Genomic DNA, 17074 nt, shown 5'->3' on the forward strand with positions numbered 1-17074 from the left:
TGTATTAGTTTGATATTTATAGGTGCTATTTGCTTGCTTAATTTCCTTGATTTTATTTCTTGTTCACATAAAAGTCTGAAATGAAAAAAGGAACAACGGACGAGTCAGTGAAATGATGGTTATGTAGCTGTTGCTGTGCGGTGATGAAATGTTTAATATTAGCAAAGACAAATGAGACGTTTGAATAAATCAATGGATGGATGTAATTAGATTACTGGTATTTGATTTGACCTCGATGTGAAATGACAAAATGATGAGGAGTAATGGTGCAGTTTTGCGTAACGACTTGTAAAAGAGTTTTTTTTCTCCACGTGTCTCCCTCCCAGGCCGGTGGCTAAGGCGATGGACCCGGTGGACCAGAGGGTGAAGCCGGTGGAGGTGGAGCTCAGCAGGAACCTGCAGACCTACCTGCAGCGTCTCGGCCTCCTCCCCAAGACGTCGTCCGCTGCCGGCCTGAGCACCGCCGGCAAGGTGAGGGAGTCCTCTGAGCTTAGATTTCTATTGTGTTTAGTGCAACTACTGTATCTTGCAGGTGAATTAATAAACCTGTTGCCCTTCACGTTATGGGATGTTATTATCACATTTCTGCAACATTTTTTAATTTTTAGTTTTTAATGGATCTGATCAGTCCAACCATTTTATTTTTTACAGTCAGTTATCAAACAGTGCCATATTTTCAAATTTTGATAATCCATCACTGGGGAGGGGAGGGAGAGGAGTTGTGGAACGAGGGGAATGAAGTCCCACATACTATTATGCACTTGCACTTTCCACTGCAATCCTGCATTTTTATTACCATGGGCTATTTATTTATTGTTTTTTTTAAATTTATTCTATTCTCAATGCACTATTTTTTTTACTATTTTATGTCTTGCTGTTGAATTATGTTGTTTATTGTGCAACTGAGAAACTGAATTTCCTTCGGGATAAATAAAGTATCTATCTATCTATCTATCTATCTATCTATCTATCTATCTATCTATCTATCTATCTATCTATCTATCTATCTATCTATCTATCTATCTATCTATCTATCTATCTATCTATCTATATCTATCTATCTATCTATCAAGAACATTTCACACTTTTTAATATGATTAGTTGGTTCTGTCATCCCCTCATACAGTAGCATCATTAGTTCAGCATTAAAATTAATCCCTTTACTCACCTCACTCTCTTTCTATCTCCCTCTTTTCTACTGTTATAGTTAGCACTAGCATGCTAACCAGCTAGCTGCAGCCCAGTTGGCCGGTCTCGTCGCTGTCCTACACCGGGTCACTGTCGCTGCTCAGAGGACGCATTATAACCTCTTCTCTTGTAAATGCAACAATGCCTGAAGCTCCTGCTCAGACAGCAGCTGTTAATGCTAATGTTGGCTATGCAGTCTGATTTTAACAGCTTATAAAAGTGGGTCGGGTACATAATGACTAATCAGATCCACAAATGAACATTTAGAAATGAGTTTACACTCTTTGCCTCTTTAAATTAGTAGAAATAAAATTCACTCAAGAAGTTGCACTTATTGCACTAAGTCGGCAGTTTATTAGCAACATCGAGCTAAAACCAAAGGGTTCGCTGAAACAGTTTAAGTGGACAGCCCAGGCAGTAATATGATTTAATGTTGGTGAACTTGAGTAAAGTTCATCTCCTCTTGTTCCCCCTCTCCCGCATTTGGAGAGTTTGAATAGTGAAGAGCAGGTGGGGCATTTGTTTTTACCCCAGTGTTTGCAGCCAGTTCCACCCTCCATTCACAGCCACCTGCCTCTGTCAGAAAAAAAGAGAGAAAGAAAGCGCACACACACACACACACACACACATGGTAAGCTGTCACACACACTCTAACAAGTACCCAGTTGTATAAAGAAACACACAAAGACACAAACGCACACCTTCACCGCGGGGAGTCCAGTGTCATCCTTCGTGTGTCGCTCCCGCTCTCGCTTCTTCATCCTAACTGATGACTTCTCCCAGCGTGACCGTTACGAGTGAAATAATACCAGCAGAGAGTTCAGGAGTTCACCGCTCTAATTAATAACTCTCCGTGCGGCTGGTTCCTCGTCCGTATCCGTGCCGACAACGCCTTTTCTCCTGCTGAGGGATTGTGCCACAGGCTCACACACACAGAGAGAAAGATGCTGTGGAGCCTGCACACTGCAAAAACTCAAAATCTTACCAAGAATATTTGTCTTATTTCTAGTCAAAATGTCATTTCTAGTCAAAACAGATCTAATTCTACTTAAAATAAGACTCATCACATAAAAAGTTGCTTGTTTTTAGACACTTTTTACACTATTTTCACTTGAAATAAGTAGAAAAATCTGATAGTGGAGCAAGTTTTACAAACACAAAAAACTTCCTTTTACTGGCAGATTTTTCTAATTATTTCAAGTGAAAATTAGTTTGAAACAAGTGAAAATGATCTAAAAACAAGTACATTTTTAGGTGATGAGTCGTATTTTAAGTGGAAAGAGATTAGTTTTGACCAGAAATTAGACATTTTGACAAGAAATAAGACAAATATTCTTGGAAAGATTTAGAGTTTTTGCAGTGCAGGCGTCGCTCGGGGGCTCGTGGCCTCTTCCACCCAGGTTCACGTGTTTGGTGGAATAAACCGCTCTCCTCTGTGTGACGTGGATGGATTACGATATCGGCAGTGACAAATACCAGTAGGGGCCTCACACACACACACACGCACACACAAGTCATAAAGAAATATGACAACTGTGTGGAACTTAACCGTTTATGTGGGTATTGTTATGATAATTTTGCCGTTATCCAGGCTCGTACCATTTCTGTGCTCCTAGGTGGGCGTTAATGGAGCAGGCAGCGACAATTTGCTTTTGTTGCAGGCAGCTGATGGATATGTTAATATGCCTGCATAAATGGATTAATAACTTGTTTTTCAAAAAAGCGGGCTTTATTTTCACGTCGATAATTATTTCGTTCAAATGTTGGATGTGGTGTTAAAGCAAAATGTGACTCAACCACGTTCTTTATTTCACTTCATTGCATTTACTTAACATAAATCAGAATAAAATACAGTTAAAAGCATAAAAACATGTTAAAAGCAGATTCTAAGGCTGTATTCAGAACCTCCAACTGTATTAACCCCCAAGATCGTTTTTTTTGGTTCAGATGTGAACACAGCAATCGCGCTCGGATGCAGGATAAAACAAGCGGGCCGAGATTGCGAACGTAATCGACTCAGCAACCCACACAGCATGCGCCAAGCTGCTGTTACTGCATGAACACAAATGACCCAAAAGAAAAATGCAAAAACACTTGTATCCCCATGTATCTGAACAGAACCAACGAGTCACAGGTCTGAACACCGATAAGTGAACAAACCTGCTCAGGGCGGGGCAGCAGGTCTGTTCCAAGTTTCACTTGGCAGTCATAGGTCGCCTCTACGCCTACGCTCAGTACAGTATAGGACAGTATAGATCAGTCAGTCCTCAGTCATGATGTTCTGAATGTCATGAGGCATCAGTGTCAAACATATATTTATAAAATGATAAAAATGAAGTTGAGGCTGTGTGTGGGGAGGTAGAACAAAGCGTCAAGGAGACAACATTTTTCTATACTTGACACAACATTTTTCTACACTTGACACTGTAGCCGACCTTTCATGCGCTGTCATTACACCTTGTATACGCCGGCTCTCTGCTGGTACAACAATACATCATAGTAACTTTATTTATATGGCACTTATCAAAAGTTTTTACAAAAAAACTGAAGTGAAAAACTGACATTTTGCTAACGACTGACATTACATGACGTAACTGTTCGTCTGTCTAAGGGCGTTTTCACACCTGAAAGTCCGAACCAAGGTCTGTGTTTTGTTACACTGTTTACATTTGATCCGGTTGGTTTTGGTTTCACACTGCAAATGGAATAACGGACTTTACAAGACAAACCTACTGGACGTGTTATCTCCCCCCTACTTCCGCGGCTAATTTTGTTTTGGATACGCTGCGTTGTTAGGCCGGCCAGCTTCTGACTTTAATTCCTGTTATGTTTACAGAAAATGAATCTAGCGAGCCACCTTTTTCCTGTTATAATACTACTCCCGCTGCTCATTTTGTCATATAGAACATCTCTGATTTTGTTTTGTTTACACTGCTAGGCTAGTTTTGTTTTGCAGAGTCAGCTGTTCTTGTGGAGTTGTAGTAAAAGTTAGAGTCAGCTGGTTAGCGTGATGTAACTTCCTGTAGCGTAAATCGAGAGCAGAAAAACAAAAAAACTTCACAATCAAACACAATCCAACAACTCCACAACGCCCTGGTGGACAAGTTGTGACCTGCACATTCACCACGCTATGAGATAATAACAACGTTACCAGACAGAGTTGTTTTAGAGGGAAATTCATGCAAAACCGCTGATGCGCGTTCTAGTTGGGGGCAGTTTTTCAGCAAGCAGTCTCTGCATTTGCCTTGAAAACAGAGTTGTTTTCGAGGGTAACGTTCTGTTATTATCTCATATGTGGTGCCAGGGAAAGATAAATTGGAATTCAGCTGCATTCATGCACATACATATGGAATAATTTGGAGTCCAGTTCCTCGCTGTGGGACACTACAGCATGTAGATAATATTGTAACATTGAAATCTTTGTGGCTACACAGACCAATTTCAACACACACAACATGTATGTCTTTCATGAACCAATGTTTCTATACGTGCCTTTGTCCATTCTTTCAGAGTGACCGTTTCCAGTCAGGGATCCCTGCAGACTACTACCGCTCCAAAACCCAGACTTCTCCCTCCAGCTTCTCTCCTCTTTCATCTCTCCAGCCTCAGCAGAAGCAGAGACCTCTGGCCAACCAGCTCCTCTCCGCTCAGTCCGAGGGCGACCTTCTTCTGGCTGCCCTGAGGCAGTATCTCTCTGGGCATCTGCCCCTGCACGGCGGGGGGTTGAACCCAGAGGAGCTGGAGGCCGCCTCGCCTCGCCTGACGCCGTTCTACAGCAACGGGTTTGACAGTGCTGGGCTCCAGAAGGAGACCTTGAAATCCAGGCTGCTGAAGATGGGAAGAACTCAAGGGGCTTCAATCAAGGACCCGCTCACGACTGTCGATGGTTTGTGTTGTTGATATTAATATCAGAGAATAACGAGCCTGTTTTATGCATGATGATATTGTAATATATAAATATATATTCTTTATAGGATGGTAAAACTGGATGGATAACATGACAAGCTGTTGATATCTGTTAGTCCAGGCAAAATAGCGTTTTACGACAGACTAATTGTAACAGAAGGTTTTTCACCATACATCATTTCTATGAGGTGTCTAGAACAACATACTGAAAGTCCTAAGAAATCCTAGTTGGGGAAATATGTTTAATTCGCATCATTATTTACTGTATAAAGTCTATGGTGCTGACAACAATACACCCCAATGGGGCTATTTTTTTTTCCTTTACTCCTATCACAATGAAACTTTTCACAATGAAAGTAGACATTAAAAGTAACATTTTTTCTATTACAAGTTTCTTGGAAAATGAATTTGAATATGCAAATGAGCAATACACTAATGGAATATGCCCAAAATACTTCCGAAAAGGCATATTTTCTTCCTTTACTCCTACCACAAACACACTTCACACAATAAAAGTATACATGAAAAGTAAAATTTCTGTATTTCAAGTTTCTTGGAAAATTAATTTTAAATATGCAAATGAGCTCAACACTAATTGACTTATGGTCAAGAAGCCATAAAGCCACAAGCAGCAACAGGGGCTAAATAACTAACACATTCATGTCCATTCAATAAGTTAACCTATGCACTGAGTGCTGTCACTTGCCACACTTGACTTATGCATACACACATGTCACTTGCCACACTTAAAAGACCTATACTGACCTTAAGAATGAATTGCACAGTCTTGTCTCCAGTTGCTTTCTAAATTCATTTTTTTTTATTAGCGAACAAGCCTTACCTAATGACTTTCCTCGCAGTTTGCAGAGAACATAAGAAGAAAGTCAGAATACATCAAAGTTGTTTCAACAACTGTGTGTGATGTTATATTAAATATGCTGTTATGTTCAACAACATATGAGCGGGACTAAGAACTAAGTTATTTGGCCCCTGTTTTTGCTGCTTGCGGCTTTATGGCTTCTTGACCATAAGTTAATCAGTGTATTGCTCATTTGCATATTCAAATTCATTTTCAAAGAAACTTGTAATAGAAAAAATGTTACATTTCATGGATACTTTCATCATGTAAAGTTTCATTGTGATAGGAGTAAAGGAAAAAAATAGCCCCATTGGGGTGTATTGTTGTCGGCACCATAGACTTTATACAGTGAATAATGATGCAAATTAAACATATTTCCCGAACTAGGATTTCTTAGGACTTTTAGTATGTTGTTCTAGACACCTCATAGAAATTATGTATGGTGAAAAACCTTCTGTGACGATTAGTTCTATTTTTGGTTCCAAAATGAGCTAGATTGCCTGGACTACTGTATGTTCCAACCAACTTGAGTACTGCGTGAAAAACAACATGACAAATTAATGACGTTTAATAGTTTAATAATAATTGACATAAATTATATAATATAATTATTTACAGAATGAGAACAAACCTCAGTGATAAGGGAAGGTATGGAGATTTCTCTGTTAAGTCCCAAATGACAACACACAAACACATCAACACAAATATCCAAGAGGTCAAAGTCCCGCCCACAATGTTTGATTGACAGGTGATCTCTGTGCAGTGCAGAGACACAACAGCAATGAGCTTTTAGCAACAAACATGGAGACTGAAGAAAGTGATGAACTAAAATACAGATTTTAACCAACTGCACCTTCAATGATCTTTGACTATCTGAGTTTACACAACTCTGCTGTGGATCCGTATTCATAGTAAAGACAAACTCCAGCATGTAGAGGCTGAGTGAATGTGGTCTGGACTCTGCGGAGGAGAGTCATGGTTTCAGAGACGCTGTAGAAGGACAGAATACCTGCTCTGTGATCCAGGTACACTCCTACTCTGGAGGACTGAGGACCTGAGACAAGAGTCTTGGTTTTGTTGTAATAGAATGTAAAACTGTTGTTGTGACAATTCAAGGCCCACGATTTGTCATTGAGTCCAAATCTACATTCATCCAGCCTCCCTGCTCTGCTGATATTCTTGTATGCGACTGCTACAAAAACTCCTCCTCCTCTCCACTCCACCTCCCAGTAACAACGTCCAGTCAGACTCTCTCTACTCAGGACCTGATGATTTCTAAATCTATCTGGATGACTAGAATAAGACTGTTCTTTAGTCATCACTGTAACTTTTCTGCCTTCCTCGGATAACAACAGACGTGTGTGTGCTGTGTTTGGATCCAGTGTGATTTTCTGTGAATATCTTAAGAAGTCAGCTCTGGTCCTGGGCTCTGGTGGTGACAGTAAAACATCCACTTGAGTCACTGTCAGTGAGATGTTTGTCCATGTGTCTCTCAGAAGGTCCTGTAGTTTATCTCTGAGCTCTGACACAGCTGCTGTCACATCCTCAAAGTGTCTGAGAGGACGGATATCGATGCTGGATGAGTGTGTAGATGGACTGAGTGCTGACAGTGAGGGGTAGTTGTGTAGAAACTGGGTGTGATCCTCTGTGTGTGACAGCAGCTTCAGCTCAGCGTCTTTCCTCTTCAGCTCAGTGATCTCCTGCTCCAGCTTCTTCTGAAGCTCTTTGACTCCACTCACTTGAGTTTCCTGCTGGGATCTGATCTGCTGCTTCAGCTCAGAGCTTCTTTTCTCCATGAGACGGATCAGCTGAGTGAAGATCTTCTCACTGTCCTCCACTGCTTTATCAGCAGAGCCATTGATGGCCTCCACCTCCTGTTGAAGCACCTTCACATCTTTCTCTGTGTCCTGGATTCTCTGCTGGATATTTTGTCGACTCAGCTCCAGCTCTCTCTGCCTCTCAGTCCTTTCTGCTGCAGCTGAGACTGTGTCGTGGCCTTTATGTTCATCCAGAAGACAGGCAAGGCAAATACACTTCTGATCAGTGCGGCAGAACATCTTCATCACCTCATTATGACGAGGGCAGATGTTCTTCTGGAGCTTCTTGGAGGGCTCCACCAGCTTGTGCATCTCAAATGTAGATAATTGATGATGAGGCTGCAGGTGTTTCCCGCAATAAGAGACCAAACATTGCAGACAGGACTTGACAGCTTTGAGTTTTCTCCCAGTGCAGACATCACAGGCCACATCTTCAGGTCCAGCATAGCAGTGATCAGCAGGAGCAGCTTGGAGTCCAGTCTTCTTCAGATTCTCCACCACAGTTACTAACATGATATTTTTCACCAGGTCAGGTCTTGGTTTGAAGTTCTTCCTACACTGAGGACAGCTGTAGATTTTCTTCCCATCCTCTCCATCCCAGTGGGTTTTAATACAGTTGAAGCAGTAGCTGTGTCCACAGGGAATAGTCACTGGATCCTTCAGTAGATCCAGACAGATGGAACAAGAGAAGGTCTCCTGGTCCAGATGAACTCCTTTCTGTGCCATTTCACCTCTCACAGACGACGACTGTCTGTGTTTCACCTCCTCTCTACAGTGACTGACATAGACTGAAAATCTGAAGAGGAGGAGACAAGTAAATACAGAGTCTGTTTACGGGCAGGAAGCGGGCGATCAGGTTTGACTTGTTCCAGGAGGAGGAGCAAGCAATTAAAACCTCGTTTCCTCACTTTTAACCCCTGCTCAGCAATTGATAAAGATTTTGCCACTGGGCACAAAATACTTGTTGTCACTGGTTTCCTTCGAAATTAAACACTTCATAGTCATTTGTGACAAATTATGTCAATTTCAAACAATCTGAATTGGAAGCTGTAAATCCAAAAGGACACAAATGAAGCAGACCAGCTGTTTTAATCAGTTTTTATTGTGTTTTTATTGATAATATCCTTTAGTTACACCCAAACTAGTCAACAGAGATGCCACTCCCCATTCATTACCACAGCAAGATTAAGCTTTTTCAAACACAGTGTCCAATCTGAGTTTCTGATGGTGGTAACTTGTCTTGCCAATTCTCATGGTGACAATAATCTCACCTTGGAGGAATGTTTGACACAAACACTCACAAGGACCCAAGGATTAGACTTTGGTGTTCAAAGTCAAGGTCATTAAAGGGATACTTTACCCAAGATCCGATCGATCCAATCGTCTACTCACCGTCATGCCAAGGAAGGGTTTGGAGAACTTTCGGAGTCATCAAAACGCTTTAGGAGTTCCAGGGGGGGTCCGGCTGGCAATGGGTTTTCATATAATGGCGGAGGAATGTGCTCACTTTTGAATCGTCCAAAACACACTATGAAACATCCAGATACCTCCATACTGCTTGTTTGTACTGACCCAAGTGTCCTGAAGCCGCCACATGAAAAGGTTGTTTGGAAAAAATGTATTTGATCTCTGTTTTTAGCCTTGTTGTAGCAGTAGCTCCCAGTGGCTGCATGAGATACGCGAGATTTGCTGCGAGATGTTCTTCCTTTTTTACACCATACATCCAATGGTTTATGACGACAAGACTGTGGTCGTACTCAAACCTTGAGACTTGGGCTTCGCCAAAACCATGAGGACGCATGGCCCGGGTCAGGTGTAGGACTGTCCTGCTTTGGACCAAAGGTTCTGGCCTTGACAAGTCACGGGTGAACCCTGTTGGTAGATGGAGCAGTTCTTCTCTAGAGAAAGGTCTGGTGAGCGAGACTAGTGCTGGTGCTGGTACAGGGGGTGGTGAACTCCTGACTAGTACCTACTAGAAGCTTTAACTGGTACTGGTCCTGGTGCTGGTGGTGGTGCTGGTCCTGCTACTGGTGAACTTCTGACTTGTACCTATACTACATCAGTCATACCCCTTTTCCACGGAGCTGGTTCCACTGCTGGTTCGGACCCAGTTCCTGACTTACCACCGGCTCCTGGTTCTTAAAACTGGTTCCAGACCAGCACCAACTCCTTGCTGGTCTAGAGCTGAGAACCGATCCCTCCAGGGGCCGGGGACGGAGTTGCCTGACCAACAAGAACATCAAAACATACCGCAGTAAATAAGTAGTCGCCGATCGCAAACAAAGACAAAGACAAAAGACAAATTCCTTTTTCTTTTCTTTTCGGCCCGGTTTAGGCTGAGAATTATCACTAGTTAAGGCGCGTTCACACCGGACCTTTTATTTTTGTCGCTGTCGCTCGTGTCGCTCCAAAAAAAATTGCTCTGTCACTCAGCTGCAGTCGCTCGTCAGTTTGAAACAATTCAACAGATTGCTCTGATGACGTCATTCAAGCGATTCCAGTGAATTTCCCCTCGCTCGGAGTCGCTCTTTTCTTCCTGTTTGTATTGGACCAGCACAGCTGACATTGTACCTGCTGCCACTGTTTACCAGCTGTGGAAGTCCCACAAGTGCAGTACAACGTCAAGCCGGCTTTGCTCTGACGGACCGCTGGATTTGTATTACGTTTCCATGATTTCAGTAATTGTTAGTTAGTTGTTAGTTACGCATAGATTACGGCAGCCAATCAGCGCTGAGCGACAAGCGACTGACGGCCAATGAAAAATCGCTCCATCGCTGTCACTCGGAGCCCCAGCGATTTTTCGATTTTACATTGACTTAATATGTAAACTTGTCGCCAGCGACAAAACTAAAAGGTCCAGTGTGAACGCACCTTAAGAAGGACCGTGTTGGGTCAGACCGGGTTGAGAACTCTATAGTCGGCTCCAAAGACAGGAGCAGCTCCTGCTTGGAGGCGGAGCTCTGACTTGGCTCGTTACCAGTGGGAATGAAAACTGGTTCTTTGGAGGCAACAGAGTTGGACCAGTTAAGAACTGGTACCAGCACCAGGTCCTTTTTGCTGGAAAACAGTTTTTGACTGAGCTTTGACTGGTACTGGTGCCAGACCTGATGCTGCTGGTGGTGAAACAGAGGCTGGTACTGGTCCTGGTACTGGTCCTGGTCCTGGTACTGGTGAACTTCTGACTAGTACCGATACTAGATGCATCTACCAGAAGCTTTGACTTGTAGTACTGGTCCTGGTTGTGGGACTGAAATTGGTACTGGTGTCTTGTGCTGGTACGTGTGCTGGTTCTGCTGCTAGTGCTGGTTCTGGTACCCACTTTGACAATGGTACTGGCGGTTTTGGTACCAGTTCTGGTGTTACTTCTGGTACCGGGTTTGGTACCGGTACTAGTTCTGGTACCAGTTCTGGTACTGGTTCTGGTACCAGTTCTGGTGTTAGTTTTGGTACTGGGTTTGGTACCAGTACTTGTTCTGGTACTAGTTCTGGTACCGATTCTGGTACTGGTTCTGGTGTCAGTTTGGGTACTAGTTCTGGTACTGAGTTTAGTACCAGTACTGGTTCTGGTACAGGTTCTGGTGTTAGTTTTGGTACCAGGTTTGGTACCAGAGGTTCATAAAGGGACCTGACAGTGTATTGTCTTGAAATTTCCGAGCAAGTCACAGAGTTCACTTTCACTTTCATCAACTCACCAACTGGAGCTTTAATCAAGGCTTCACACAGCAGTATTTTATGACTTCAATAACGGTTACTGAGCAACCTTATCGTTCATGTAGAGATGTGTATGTTTCCAGCTCTTTCATATTCACCAGCTGCTCTCTGAGTGCGTCACTTTGCTGCAGGTGGTGGACGGTGGCTTTTTAAATGGTTCTTTTGTAAAGAAAACTGCCTCATGCTGCTGTTGTAAGTGCAGGGAGAATGAGACAGTAAAGTCAATTTGAGGTCCAGACTGATAAACGAGTAGACACCGGTCCTTTTTAAGCATCTAACAGACACAACAGTCTCTTTCTGACTCTGTTTCATTTCCTCCGTCGTGTCTGTATCTCCTCCAGAGAGTTTCATCAAGAAAGTTTTGAAGAACGTCGGGAGGCAGCACCTGGACGTGGACAATCTGACGCCGCAGGACGTGGATCAGCTGTCCCGCCTGATCGCCGACGCCCTGCAGGTGGTCGACCACGACCAAGGGAGGACCAGGGGCCTGACCCGGGTTAGAACTGGACCCAGAGACCTGGAGGAGGCGGAGGAGGAGGAGCTGAGGAACGGGGAGGACGAAGGAGACGAGGAGGAGGAGGAGGAGGAGGTGGCTGCCAGAGATGAGCAAGAGGAGAAGTTGTTGGAGGCGGCTCCAACACTGAAACCACAGGGGAGCACTTCTAAGATGCCGGCAGCACTTCAAGGTAATTTCACAGTGATTAATTTTGTTTTTACGCAATTTAAGTATTGAGCAGGCGCTGGAGTTTATAGTAGACACAAATTTCTGTATGTTAATGTCAAATCGTTCACCACAACAGGACAGCATAAAAATCAATGTGAAAATGAATAGACATCCCGTTTAGCCGAGGATAAACAGAGTTGGTTTATATGGTTTTGTCCACTGAGACTGGAAGTGTTTACACTGCAGGTAAATGTGCCAACACACGGCTTAAAATGACAAGAATTACTGAACAATGTTGCACATTTACTGATTTTGTTTTTTAAGCGTTAAGTAAATAATGGTCTAATCTTACATCTTAAATTAAATTTGTAGCTCTACAACAGCTCTTTATGCACTGTTTGTGTTAATAAGATATTCCTGTGCTATTAGATTAAATATATAAATATATTCTCCCTCTCTGACGAACACCAACTCTTTTTTTCCTGGCAGATCGCCACACGGACACAGAAGAGCAAAATGTGAAGGACACGGTAAGCGCTCGGTTTGTCAAAGGGACGTCTGCTGTGATGAACGGTTATGTAATACTGTGTATGAGGAGGGAAACGAAGGCCTCGGCCGGCAGTTTGCAAAAGTGAATTCAGAACTAACTCATATTAAATATACGTAATACATCAAACACAGCTTTCAGAAGCTTTTAGAGCATATATTATTTTATTTTATTTATTTTTAACTCTATACTGCTGTGAAGACTGGTCAGACTTAATTTGACATATATTTTCAGTATGGTTTAGCTTGCTATTCTTCTCCAAATATTACTGTCACTTAATCCATATTTTATTACGATAATACTTATATGAATAAAAGTGCCTCATTATATTACATCAAATCAAGAGCCACTGTTCATCAGACCAGATCTCTTGGCTGACCCGATGTAAAAGGAATAAATAACAAATTTTGTAATTGAGAGTCTCATCCTATTTAATGAATTTAAAGGTCTCATATCATATAAACTTAGATGTCAACTTCATTTTGATCAAAAAGCAGCTCTAGGTTCTATATTAATACCGTGAAAGCCTCAGTCCACAGAGAAATGCACACAGCCTATATTCAGAAACTGAACCTTAAAACCAGCCGTCAGGACTTCCTGTCACTTTGTGATGTCACAACAAAGCAGTCGTGTTTTTGTCTGATTATTAACCTAAAATATTCTTCACCTACACAAAAAACAGTCATAAAATTACCTTGAGATGGTTTTTGGTTCTGAAAACCACAGATATATCAATTAAAACAAAAGTGTAAAAAATATGGGACCTTTCAGTTTGTTTTGTTCTTGTACCTCTTTCTTAGTGTCTGCTTGTTTAAAAGTCCCTCAAGACTTTTATATCTCGCTGGTCCCAAAAAAACAATCTTAGAAAATTAGATGGAACAAGTTTAATTAAAGTAAGTTTCTGGCTCGGGTAGCTGTGTAGCTATTCTGCTGTTTGGATCTTGACAAGAGGAGCAATTACCCTGAAGCTAGCAGCAGAGGAATAATAAGCTTATAATAGTCCTATTCAGCTTGAACTCTGACAGGTCGGCTGTTCTTTGATTTAAGGCTTTTATTTCCTCTCGCTTGCAGCGGTAGATCCTCACCCACGGTTAAACTCGGCTGATTAGACAAAAGATCTTGATTGAACAATGGCTCATTACTGTCTGATGTCTGCATATTTATTTACAGCCGTTTATCAGTGTAGTCTCAGCGCGTGTGTTCAGTGCTCCTCGAGTTTGAATCGTTTCAAATGATGCTGAGCAATTTGGAGATCTGAACCAACCACAGAGTATTAAACTCACATTGTTTAATTAAACACAAACACAGAAGCATGAGCAGGAGAATAGAAAGATGCAAATTATCATAAGCATCAGCAAAACTTATTACTAAAATTATTATTCCACAATTTTATCAGTGTTTGATGACCTGATTAGATTTTGGTGGCCAAAGGTCAAAGTTTGTGGCCATAACTTATAAAAAAACAGGCAAATCATGATAAAATTTTACCTAAACAAATGAGACAGAGTTGTTTTCAAGGCAAATGCAGAGACTGCTTGCTGAAAAACTGCCTCCGATGGGAACGCGCATAAGCGGTTTTGCATGAATTTACCTCTAAAACAACTCTGTCTGGTAACGTTCTGTTATTATCTCATAGTGTGGTGAATGTGCAGGTCACAACTTGTCCACCAGAGCGTTGTGGAGTTGTTGGATTGTGTATTTGATGAGTTTGATGAGGGAAACCAAGAAATCCCATTAATCTATGTAGCGTAGCTCTGAGCAGCTCGCGGCTCTGCTCCACCGTTCTAAAAATAGCTTGCACCGACAATTAAAGCAGAAGTAAGCTATCCGGTCGTTTTGGCTAACTTCCTGTCAGCCGATGGAGTTAGCAGTCCCCGCCCTCGTCCCTACGTCACCACATTCACGCGCATCCCTTGGCTGCACACACAGAGAGGACCGCCCCTTTATGCCGTTCTCTCTCCTCATTGGATAAAGGTTGTAGGATACAAGGAAAGTTTTCTCCTGGGCTTACAGCAGAGCAGAGTGACTGACAGACCTGTGTTTCAGACCAAACACTCTATAGAAGTGATTGCTGTCGGAAGATATAACTATTTAAGACTTATATTAACACAAATATTCTGCTTACTTCTGCTTTAAAGGTAACAAACCTACTGCTATGACTATAGGGATTATGGCAATGGGCCAATTTGCCAAAATGTTGAACTATCCCTTTAAGACCAAACCTGAAGACGAGGTCTAATCAACCTCAGTGATTGAACTCACCTGTGTGTTACCTGTTTTTTTTCCCAGGCTCAGCCCGTAGACCTGGTCACCAAGCTTCTCGCCTACCTGGACAAAACCTCGGCGAACTCCTCTCCCTCGGCGAGAAACCGCGACGACGTTGCCATGGAGACGGCGGAGACGGGCAGAAAACAGGTGGGGCTGGAGAACGTCCAGAGTCGGACCAGCGAGGCGGGAGTGAAGGTGCAGAAGAAGGACGCCACCCAGTCGGTGGAGGAGGTGTCGGAGGTGTCGGAGGTGGAGGGCTGGATCAAGGAGGTGGCGCCGCCGCCCGCTTCGCTCCGGTACGACGAGCCGCACAAGAAGACGCTGCTGCGCGTCCCCGAGCTGCAGCTGGACGTCAAGGACGGCAGGAAGAAGGCGGACGACGACGTGTTCGGCTACGTCATCACGGACACAGAGTGAGTACGGAGCTGCTGACAGAGATGTAGCAAAAAGGAAGTATTGATCACATATTAGAGCTTCACTCTCACGTTGGAACATTTGGATTTATTTTATATGTCAATTATTATTTATATGTCAACATTAATTCACAATATGTAGTAAACAGAATATTAGAAACTCCTACAATACAACACAACAGCACCATGAACGACAAATGCCTTTAGAACGATCATTAAGTTAAAGGGATAGTTCAACATTTTGGCAAATTGGCCCATTGCCATAATCCCTATAGTCATAGCAGTAGGTTCGTTACCTTTGATTGTCGGTGCAAGCTGTTTTTAGAACGGTGGAGCAGAGCGGCGAGCTGCTCAGAGCTACGCTACGGAGGCTCATGGGATTTCTTGGTTTCCCTCATCAAACTCATCAAATACACAATCCAACAACTCCACAACGCTCTGGTGGACAAGTTGTGACCTGCACATTTGTTGTCTGTTGTTTTAGAGGGAAATGCAGAGACTGCTTGATGAAAAACTGTCCCTGAAGGCAACGTGCATCAGCGGTTTTGCATGAATTTCCCTCTAAAACAACTCTGTCTGGTAACGTTGTGTTATTATCTCATAGCGTGGTGAATGTGCAGGTCACAACTTGTCCACCAGAGCGTTGTGGAGTTGTTGAATTGTGTATTTGATAGAGTTGAGCCGGATACTCGGCTAAAACGAGTATCCGGTACGGATAAAGCACTTTTGCCGAGTACGAGTATTATACGAGTAATACGAGTCAATATCTGTGCTCGGAAAAAAAAAATAATAAGTTGAATGAAAATCCTCATTGGATAGCTGACTGTGTCTGCGTTCTGTGATAGGCTACAGCCCCTCCCCTACACACATGCAGGTGTGTTGCTGTGTCCCGCTCTGATCACTCACACACAGAACAGCTGACAGCTGTCTGTCTCTCTCTGTCTCTCCCTCAGTCACTCAGGTTCGCCGGTCTTTTCCCTTAACGTTTAGCTTTATCTTTGTTATTACTTCAGTCACTTACTTAATATGAACCAGTAGAGTTCTGGTAAACGTGGGTTCGTTCAGACGTGGTGCCGACTCGCGTTGCGTCTCTGCCTGTCGGAGATTTTTTTTTTTTTTTCACACACGCTCTCCCTCCCTCCGCCGTTCGTCGGAGTTTGTTTTTTTTTTAAACCGTGAGCTGGCGCTAACCAGTTCACGCACTGAGTGTCTGACACTTTCTTGCTGTATTTCTTAAAAAAAAATAGTAGTGGTATAAATAATAGGCCTATTACAAATTAAGCACACACACACACCCCTCTCCCTCTCCCTCTCCCCCTCCTCTCTCTCTCATGATCAGTGATACAGAATAATGAGTGATACACAGAGTAGCTGACATTCAGCTGTCTCTGTTTCTTTCTTACACACACACACACACACACACACACACACACACACACACACACACACACACACACACACACACACACACACACACCTGGTGTGGAAATAAAATTAAAAAAATAAAAATAAAATCACACTGAAATTAAAGTAAAAAAAAAAGAAAGTTATGTTGAGTATCAAAACTCTTGTTCATTACATTTTACTTAATAATTGCAACCACATGTGTTGTATTCATTGTTGCAAAACTTGTTTTTGTGTAAATGAATAGTTTGTTTGCTATCATGATCAAAACCGTTGATCTCTGAAGCTCAATGCTGA

At 42.6% G+C, this 17074-nt stretch overlaps 3 protein-coding genes across 3 annotated transcripts in view; 2 read left to right on the forward strand and 1 right to left on the reverse strand.

The window, feature by feature from the left end:
- The window catches only part of retreg1 (reticulophagy regulator 1), a 332731-nt gene that overhangs the window by 105676 nt on the left and 209981 nt on the right, over nt 1-17074 (forward strand). The gene's annotated exons all lie outside the window — the stretch shown is intronic.
- LOC311000094 (receptor-type tyrosine-protein phosphatase N2-like) overlaps nt 1-17074 on the forward strand; it is a gene marked incomplete at both ends in the record, with an annotated part of 265882 nt that overhangs the window by 45762 nt on the left and 203046 nt on the right. Inside the window, 5 exons of the mRNA XM_083990729.1 lie at nt 327-471; nt 4699-5074; nt 11823-12167; nt 12635-12675; nt 14982-15373. Of these exons, the coding sequence (XP_083846855.1) occupies nt 327-471; nt 4699-5074; nt 11823-12167; nt 12635-12675; nt 14982-15373 (1299 nt within the window). The remainder of the gene's footprint in view (nt 1-326; nt 472-4698; nt 5075-11822; nt 12168-12634; nt 12676-14981; nt 15374-17074) is intronic.
- Nucleotides 6586-8496, reverse strand: LOC311000024 (E3 ubiquitin/ISG15 ligase TRIM25-like; the record flags this gene model as incomplete). The annotated part of the gene is made up of 2 exons (XM_083990662.1): nt 6586-6615; nt 7846-8496. The coding sequence occupies 2 exons, from the start codon at nt 8494-8496 to the stop codon at nt 6586-6588; spliced, it is 681 nt and encodes a 226-aa protein (XP_083846788.1).

This window comes from Trachurus trachurus, assembly GCF_905171665.1.
Source record: "Trachurus trachurus genome assembly, chromosome: 17".
Classification (NCBI taxonomy): Eukaryota; Metazoa; Chordata; class Actinopteri; order Carangiformes; family Carangidae; genus Trachurus; species Trachurus trachurus.